Source organism: Grammomys surdaster, unplaced genomic scaffold (assembly GCF_004785775.1).
Source record: "Grammomys surdaster isolate TR1022 unplaced genomic scaffold, NIH_TR_1.0 130, whole genome shotgun sequence".
NCBI lineage: Eukaryota > Metazoa > Chordata > Mammalia > Rodentia > Muridae > Grammomys > Grammomys surdaster.
The window spans coordinates 8,588,030-8,598,012 of record NW_021604588.1 but is presented as its reverse complement, the minus strand read 5'-3'; the positions used below and the strand labels follow the sequence as shown (position 1 = coordinate 8,598,012).

General features: G+C 37.3%; 1 protein-coding gene across 3 annotated transcripts in view; it reads left to right on the top strand.

The window, feature by feature from the left end:
- Prrx1 (paired related homeobox 1) overlaps window positions 1–9,983 on the top strand; it is a 78,054-nt gene that overhangs the window by 59,462 nt on the left and 8,609 nt on the right. The window contains exon 4 of one of the 3 annotated variants that reach the window (XM_028761209.1): window positions 3,964–7,259. The exons of 1 other annotated variant lie outside the window; for it this stretch is intronic. In XM_028761209.1, coding sequence (XP_028617042.1) covers window positions 3,964–4,102 — 139 coding nt within the window. In that variant the 3' untranslated portion in view covers window positions 4,103–7,259. Of the gene's footprint in view, window positions 1–3,963; window positions 7,260–9,983 lie in introns of those variants that run through there. One more of the 3 variants, XM_028761214.1, reaches the window with a different exon arrangement.

The window sequence follows — 9,983 nt, the reverse complement described above, 5'->3', positions numbered from 1 at the left end:
CCCTCCCTCCTTTCCTCACTCACTCAATTTAGGAAGTTTCATTCTATGTAGCAACAAGTGGTAATTTTACATTGGCTGAATTGGCCTATGAATTGGTTGAAGTCAATTATTTACCTTTATAGGTGTCCCTTTGGTGGGAAAAAATTTTTAGGGCTCTTTTGTTTCCTAAAGCAGAAGTTTCCATGACGTAGAAAACAGGTGGTCATGAACAGTCTCTTGGATTGGCAGCCGTCCAAGGCTCCCCTGCATCTGTTGTCACTTAAGCAAGAAAGTCTTCCATCTTCCAACGCTGTGTTCAAAGCATGACTAAGCAACTCTTTAGACACCCAGTTAGCAACCTAGTAACATACCTGTAGTTAATTCTGTCTTTTCTGACTGGTCATGAACATGAGCTGTCATGGACATGTCCAAAAGCTATAGACTATAGACAGAATGGCTTGCCTATATTGCACATTCAGTTTGAGCTGTAAAAGTAGACCTATGCCAAACACCCTGAAGGAAGTATATAAAATATCACTGCAAATATGACTGTGGGACTATCCTAAATGTTTACTAAGAGGTAGAGAATAGAGATGGTGTCTGTTCGTTACAACCTACATATTCAGCTACCGAATGCTACAATACATTAACACAGTCACTGAATGTTCAGGACTTTCTTAAGCATTTATCAAGTGAAAGGACTACAACTTACCAAACCTCCCATGGAAGTACAAACTTCATTCGTTAATGTAAACTGCTCTCTTAACTTCTGACTTTTTAACTTGAGGGACTCCATATAACATTGCCACAGAATCACTGCTAGAATGTTGCGGTCATCACAGGAGTGCCCTAGAAAGCAAAAAGACAGTGTTCTCTGCCATGCATGTGCAGGATGCCACTTGAATGCCTTGGTAACTATGCAGTCTCCTCCGGAAGTACTATCCTAATTCTCATTCATTTGGTTTTGAGTGAGAAAACTGATCAATCCTTCTGATTTTCTGTCAACCTAATGAGACAGGAACACAGTATTTCTAAGAGATGTGTTACCATAGTAACTACTCCAGCTACAGCATCAGATAAGGTAGTTAGGAGACTATGAAATAACTATAGCCAAAATGACGTACTATAGACAGAATTGATATTGATACTGTAGTAGGCAATTTGGAAAAATAATAACAACAACTTCAGAGAATTAACACATGCTCCCCAAAGTTCAAACATCTCTTCCCAGTGAGGAAATGGAATACTTTCAGTTATCAAAGAAAAGGTGGATTTCTATTAAGTAGGAACTTGCTGTCCAGAATCTTAAGGAATGAGTAATAGCTCTCTTAGAAACTTGGACCAAAGCCAGGCGATGGTGGCGCACGCCTTTAATCCCAGCACTTGGGAGGCAGAGGCAGGCGGATTTCTGAGTTCGAGAGTTCGAGGCCAGTCTGGTCTGCAAAGTGAGTTCCAGGACAGCCAGAACTACACAGAGAAACCCTGTCTCAATAAACCAAAACCAAAAACAAACAAACAAACAGAAACTTGGACCAAGTAAACACAATATTACTCCATAACAATCTATAGTTTAACACTGGCCATTTTTCTTCTCTCATGAAGTTTTAGCCTTATATATTCAAAAGTCATTTAATTTTCTTCCCAGTATTTAACAAATCACACAGACATGCTCTAATGCCATACTTTTAAAATGCTAATATCTGTGGACCATATTTAGAACTTGACATTCTCACAGAAACTTGGTTTAGAAGGGCTAATTTTATTTTATAATAATCTATTATTTAGGTACATTCTCCAAGTTTGGTTCGCTCTTTTTCTTCGCTTCTAAATTTTTGAGTGTTTGGTATATCCTGGAAATATTTGAACTATAAATTTGAGGTTTGCATTGGTTTCCTGTAGGATATTAGATAGAAGCATACAATTCATCTAGAAAGTAAATGCTATCTATCCAGCTTTTGTCCGGTCTTAGTGGATTGTTCTTGTCATTTACTCATAAGTCAAGCCTGCCTTCACTGAGGACTCTTCTGCCTTGTGGCTGGAGAGTGATAAAGATAATGTTTGTTTTATTAAGCTTTAATGTAGTAATGCATTTTTTACTGTGAAAAGATGTTTTATCAATCCAAGAATATGCAATGATGATGCTCTTGTATACCACACCATTCTGGCTTTGTTCCTTTCACTAAGATAGCTCATTTTACAGAAAGCACTAGTTCTCAAGAATAAATGAATCATTTTTTGAAATCACTACAGTAGGGTTACAGACGTCAGAGACACAGAGCACAGGTCACTTTGATCACCCTATATCTGGCTATGACTTTTTACTTAATAAATGGTCTATTGAAAACCAAATGTTTGCTGGATATAGGGTCAGCTCTGCCTGAAAATATAATGGAGAAGAAAGCAGATGTGTTGCCCATGGAGCTGGTAGGGAACAGTGATGGCTACTGAACAAGCCATAAAATCAAAGTGAAAGAAATGATTAAATCAAAAATGCAAGACGCTACTGGAGAACCTTGTCTGGGGGAGGGAGGCTTAAGACTAACTACCCAGAGTGATCAATAAGAGTAAAAGCTAGAAAAAGTAAAATATAAAAGTACAAATTTTTGTAATCCTAACTCTTTCTCCTACTGCTGTAATGTAGACTTTGTCCTCACAATTACTTATACACATGTAATAAAGCTTTGAAAGCATGTATTTTGTAGAAGGACTAAGAGATCTGATACTTAGTATATTTCCTTAACTCAGTTTTTTTTTTCTTGGAAAATGCTAGACTCTGAGCTGAAATAGACTACAGTGAGTCCTAACTTTATCCTTGACTCTGTGCTATTCCAGATAAATATTAAGGATCTAGTCCCTCTAGCTTTAGGTTTCCTTCTTTCCGATCTTGTCATCTGATCCCAGAACCACAAACTCCAGTGTGGCTTACAAAATCCCGTTGGAATGCAGGCAGCAGAAACGCACATGTCATTCCATTTATAAGCCCCATCCCAGCTCTCTGTTGAAAGAAATTTTTCTAATCTTAGAAACAGCTAGAAGCATTCTATTTACTTATAAAAGTTTCCTTTTAACCATTTCATATAAAGTAAGAGATTATTTGCACCCACATCTACATCCCATTTTTTTCCTTTAAAAAAGATTCATGGATGCAATAAATAAAACCCCAGTAGTAATGAATTCTTGCCTGTATCTTAATTGTAGTTTGTGACAATCAAATCTAGCTTCATGTTTCTCCCAACAGCATAAACAATGAGAAACAGTTACATCTGAGGTCAAGAATGGTAAAACTATAACTTGGGAAGTATATTTTGAAATTTTAAATATTTCCAAAGTGCTTCTCCCCAGCGATGATGTGTTCTAGTCAAATACATTTGAGAAGTTATAAAAATCAAAACCCATTGATAGGAAAGCCTTGACTTGACAATGCTTGTTACTATCATCCAATGAATCACAATTCCAGAGGAGTATGTTGGGCTGTTAAAGTGATTCTATAAGCACATCATTTCTTATGGTATTATTGATTATCCAAAACGCACTCGAGTCCAGTTCAGTTTCCTGGAATGAAGAAGCAAACTTTGTTTTATCTACTGTCACATGCTTGCCGTTCTCCTTTGCTGGTTTCACAGGCTGTCTGGTATAGGTAGGAAAGACCAGAATCTAACTAGCTGATGAAACTCCTGCTATTTGACATGAGTCTCCTCTCACCGCTGAAATAAATCATTACTCACTGTATGCAGCACAGCAAATACCTTTCCCTACCCTGTCTCGTTCTCCTCTGCTTCCCTGTGCCCTGTAAAAAGATGGGCACCCTTTTCCAAGGACCTTAAACTAATTGAAAGCTGGGGCTGTAAAAGACCCAGAGGTCCTCTCTCAACCCCACTGCCCTGCTTGTCCCTGTCCTGAGAGTATATCCACCCAGGGCACGGTCTTACAGCTTTGTGAAACTAATGTCTGTTATTCTCCCTGCTCTCTCCTTTGTCCCTACAGCGCCATGGCTACTTATTCTGCCACATGTGCCAACAATAGCCCTGCACAGGGTATCAACATGGCCAACAGCATTGCCAACCTGAGACTGAAGGCCAAGGAATATAGTTTACAGAGGAACCAGGTGCCAACAGTCAACTGAGGAAAAAAAAATAATTAAACAGGCCTAAGAAGAAATCAAAAACCATAAGACACCTATCCTGTTCTGTCATTTCTTCATCCGCCGGGAAAAAAAATAAAAGCAAACAAACAAAGCCAGAACTAAAATATTGGGACCATGGCGGAGAAAAGCAAGGGAGGAAACAAAATGAAAATTAGTTAACAAATGATTCTTCTTCCTCTTGGATACCATCACCATTCGCTTGTGTGTGTGTGTGTGTGTGTGTGTGTGTGTGTGTGTGTGTGTGTGTGTTTGTGTACGTGTGTGCTTTCCTTCTATCCATGCTTTGCTAATTGTACTCCAGTCTTCTTCCATTAGGTTCAGCCCTTCCATTCCTATAATTGTAGGAGAATAAAAAAAAATCTGCAGCAGCCAAAGAAGTACATATATATATATATATATGAAAGATCATTTTTCAGTAACCTGTTTGACTTCAGTGTCTTACTCTGTATCCTTCCAAGTCTTTCTAGGAGACTATCTAGGAGATTCTCAAAATCCAAAGTCTTTCTGAAGAAACTGTATTATTGTGTCCATGTTGGTCATGGTAAAGTTTTTCTATCAGCTACAGGAAAAATAAATGTACACATGTTCTGGTCACTGATCTGTCTGATCGATGTGGTTGGCCATGTCTGGTGAACTCTAAACTCTGAGCTATAGGTTGTGTCACCATCACCCCACTCCTTACCCAACCCAAACAATAAACCATCCTAAGTTAAAGATGCTCGTTGTTTTTGAACAATTTCTGTCACTCATTCTTTGGTAGAAGAAATACTTTCAGTTTTAGAGATGGAAAAAATTTTGTAGGAAGACAAATACTGAATTGTGAAAGGCATAGTCTATATCTCTTTGGTGCCTTAGAGGTGGTCAGATGCACACTTTTATATATACATATATATATGCTGTATATATTTATATATATTATATATAAAATATTGAAAGCTTGAGTTTGCAGTTTCTCAAACACTATAAAAGCAAACTCTTTGCCATCACCACTGTCCTTATTTACACAATAATGATATGTTAGTGGGGCATCTTGCTGTTTTTCATATTCTATACAAAATCCTCATTAAGGTCAGAGAGCAATTAGCTAGGCAGCTGTTTGAGAACAGTTTTCATTTTTACACTAGGGCTTTAATGGAATTAGGAATTACTTGATGTTTATAGAGTTGACCTTGAATTTGGACCCTGAGCTCCAATGGAAAGTCTGTATCATCTGACTTATCCCTGGAAATACAGGTAAAGCAATGGGGAAGACAGCATTCTTTGTTTACTCCACAGGAATATGAAAGACAAGTAATATGTTTAAGTGAAGTACTTAAAGCTTTGTCTAAATTTAAAAACAATTAAGTACAATCATACTTTTACATTTTAGTGGTTTTGAAATGAGTTTTAGTATCTAGGGTGGGAGGCAGGGCTGGTATTTCTTTGTTTCTCTTTGTTCCCAGCTATGCTTTGGCAACTTTCCTGGTGGACTTGACCAAACCATGTTACCATGCTGTGTCTAGTTTACCTGTTTATAAAATGGTTTAACAATTCCTACCTCACAGGGATGTTGTGAGGCTACATCCATACATACGTCCTCTTTCTCTTCTCTCTCTTTCTCTCTCTCTCTCTCTCCCTTTCTTCCTTCATTGTTCTTTGTTTGTCCAGCACTTTTTAGCCGTGAAACAAGAAGGGACGTTAAGAGCATACAATATTCATGGACTAACACAGTATCTGAAAGCGTTGTTTTCTAGTAAGGAAATGGTATCTGGCTGTACATAAATATAACCTTGTATTTGGAAATCATAAATAGGTTTATATTTTCAAATATCTCAACAATTCACATCATTTGACCAAAGAATAATTTAAGGCACAAGTATAGAGATATTTTTTAACTTATATTTTCATCAACAGCTTGGTTTTAATAACCATAGTTCTCAGTGAATAAAAATCTTCAGACTGATTTTGGCCAAGTATGTCAACTTTGCAATATGAGTGACAGGCAGGCAAAGTATTTGGAGTATAAGGTTTACTTTTAGCACACGCTTGTACTTCCCTCAGCATATCTGGTTGAGTCAATGGTGATGTTTTTCCAGTTTAACAGGCACCTATCTGAAAATACATTTCAAGTGGTTTTGTACTTTGTTCAATAATAAGAAGGAAGATCATCTTGTGTACTTTGATCTCATGAAGTGATCCCTTCTCAACAACTACTATTAAAACATTTCTTTCAGAATAGTTTATGTGGTCTGGCTTAATGCACATTACTTGTTTTTAAGGGGTCTCCTCACTCATGTATTTGTCCCATTGATTGCTGTGTTGCCAAGTTTCAAAAGAACAGTGCATCCCTATTGTAAAAATATTCTTTGATTTGTAAGTGAGTACAGGTCTGAGAGACTGGTAAACTTTGGGAATTTAAAATTTGCAGAGAATGGCTAAAAGATTTTGATTATAGGCAAGAAAGAGAAATTATAAATGAAAAAAGCTTTCTAAAGAATGCAGAATCTTGGAAGACAGTTGTTTGAAGTCATTTGAAACTTTCACCCTGACATCCATTCCCAGTAGACATCAAACAAACCTGATCCCATAAACTCAAAGGAGTAAGTGGGAGGTTGTATCCGATGCATTGTATAAGCTGTTTCTTGGAAGTTCATAGAATAACCCCTGCTAGTTAGTCATAGGCATACCTGCAGCTGGTAGACCCATAGCACAACATCTTTATCTGAGCACTTACTGGGAAATATACCACTAACACTCAATTTTATTCATTTATGACAAACTCTTTAAAAAGAATATAAGTTTAACAAGTGATTTGGAGCATTAGATATTAGCTTATAAGTCAATCACCAAAGGAGTGTCTCAGTGCCAGACTCAAGGCATATACCTATTGCTCTCCATCAGTATATACAGATGAAGGCATTAGGACTATCAATGTCCACAATCCCTTCCCAAACATGGAGCCAATTAGTAGAGTACTTGGCAGGTTAAATTAAACCAGAAGTAATGACCTAATTACAAAAAAGGGGAATGGCATATGGTAATAAAGATCTCATAAGAAATGTAATATGTAAATTATATCTTGCTTTATGATGTAAAATATACATTGTTTGTGCTAGAATAGAAATGATTTCTTTTCAATAAAATGAAAGACTGATAATACAATGTCTTCTGTTATAATGCACTGGACTCAGATGGTTATTTTCACTTTCAACTTCCAAAAGGCAGAACTGCTTAGATTGAAGATGACACTGACAAACATGATGGTAAGAATGATATATAAGCAAAGTAATTTCTTATCAGAGTGTAATACACAACCCTTGGTTTTAATGACATAAAAATGAAGCATCTTGAGCAATCACTGTGCACTGCATGGGTGGGTGACAATAAAGATTAGATTAGAAAACCCACATTGTGAGAAACAAGTTTTTCTATAAAAGAAAAATAAATCTATTTTTCTTCAAAAGCAAAACTAGTGGGAGGAAGAAGGAATATCTGTATGGATAATGTGAAGATTAGGGCAGAAATTCTGATGAAAATGTAGCAATTTTAGCAATGCTTTTAGCATCTACAGTACTAGTTACAGTATGACAAATAGTCTGTATATAAGACAGAACCCTTTGTTTTAATGACATCTAAATGAGGCATTTAAAGCAATCATTACACACAGTGTGAGTGAGTGACAAAAGAGAACAGAAAAATTGTTTTCATATCAATTAAAATCTATTCAAAAAGGCAACTTGAACACAAATGAGTTCCTGCAACAATTCAAAACAATCAACTAATAGTTGTCAAACAAATAGAGTAGATAGAATAATTCCAAAAGAGGGAGGAGGAGGAAGAGGAGGAGGAGGAGGAGGAAGAGGAGGAAGAGGAGGAAGAGGGAAGGAAGGAAAGAAGGAAGGAAGGGAGGGAGGGAGGGAAGAAGAAAGGAAGGAAGGAAGGAAGACAGACAGATTAGGGCAAGAGGATTTTGGTTTGAAGTAGTGTGGGAGGAGAGAGTAAGAAGAGGGGGCGGCAACAGAGAGAGGACACAATTAAGCAAGGATGCAAACACTAGGAATTTGAGTTCACAGGAAGTTGAGCCTAGGTGAAATAGAGAGCTTGTTTGAAAACTAAGTAGAAAAAACACTAAAGACATGAACTTTCCGTTAGGCCATAGAGACCAATAGAAGAGTTTTTAAGTAGAAGAGAAAAAGTCACCCAAAACCTTGCCATCCTGGCAGAACACTTTTTGTAAAGAGGCAATGACTAGAGCAGTGTGAACACTGGGAGACAGAGGTGACACATCAGGATTTAAAAACAAATGGTAACTAGAGAGATTTCTCCAAGCAATGAATCAATAGGGTGTCCTAGCAAGAAGAGAGGGGAACTGAAGACAACACTGACTGAAACCTGGTGACTCAGAGAGTAAATCATTGATAAAACCTGTCAAAGTCAACAAAAAAAGGTGAGGTCCAGTCACAGGGAAAGATGGCTGCAGTCTTTGCTATATCATTGAACCTGCCACTCCAAATGGAATTTCCCAGTGAGCAGACACGAAAGTAGGACTGAGTGTCAACGTCAGGGGCATACTCAGTAGTTTAAAATGACAATTTGGCATACAAACATGAATGCTGTTTTTCAAGATGAGAAACTGCCCTGGAGCCAATAATTAATATTAATAGATGACTTTTGGAAAGTTTCAACATGGGGATAAATATTGTGCTTTGAAGAATTGCTACAGTTGGGAAGAGTTCAATGGAGCTCTAATTCTAAGACTGTTCCAGAAAGAGGGAAATCAAGCCTAGTTATTATCTGAGAGTTAGGACAAGGTGTGTTTTAAGCCTTGACCGTAAGAAAAACACATGAAAATTACACAGAGGTGCCATCTTCTCTCAGTGACAAGAAAAGAATGAGTGACAATTTCTGATGAGAATCCTTGGTGAGGAGGATGAAAATCAATATGGGGGCGCTACAGAAAACTAAAAGGAGAACTTCCAAATAAACTGCAGTAATCATACAGTTTACATGTATGTATATATATAGATACATATTTTATGTATGTATATATAGATAAATATCTACATATATCTATCTAGATAGAGATGTATATATTTACATATATATATGTTATCGGTGCATATGTTATATGTGTACATATATATATATATGTGTGTGTGTGACATGTTATAAAAAGTGCAATAGTAGAAAAAAGAAAGGGAGAAAAAGAGACAATAAGGATAGAGAACAAACACAAATATTACACATCTTTCATATGTAGAACCCAGATTTAATAATATTGTGGTGGCATGACACTATTCCTGGGGAGACATGAACACACAAATATTCTTCAGGGCCAGATGAGGTTGCTCACAGAGAGGTTTAGCCCAGTTTTAGATATCACTTCAGTCATTTAAAGTTTGTAGTTTCCAGACCAAAAAAAACATCATAAGCCCACTTCTCAGGGATTGTGTAGGCTTCTCCAGTCTTGATTGACTGATGGGTGGTTGAGGTCACTGCACAAAGTGGCTGTGCAGATGGACATGCTGGGTTTGCATGCTCTGGATTATGTTTGGTACAAGAGGTTGCCCGGATGAAAGGCAGACCATGCAGTTTTTCTCTTCCTGTATTAGAGTGTCTTTCTAAAACAGAAACCTGTGCAACTCTAAAAAGAGTTTACTCTGACTCTACAGCCCGTCATAGTGAGAAAGGCATGGTGTAGAGTGACTGAAGTGGCTTGGACACCATGTATCCACAGTCATGAAGAAGAAAGAAATGAGTCTCTTCACTTCTCTTTCCCTTTTTCTCTTCTCTTCTTTTTCTTCTCTTTTCTTCTTTTTCTTCTCTCTCTTCTCTTCTCTTCTCTTCCTCTCCTCTCCTCTCCTCTCCTCTCCTCTCCTCT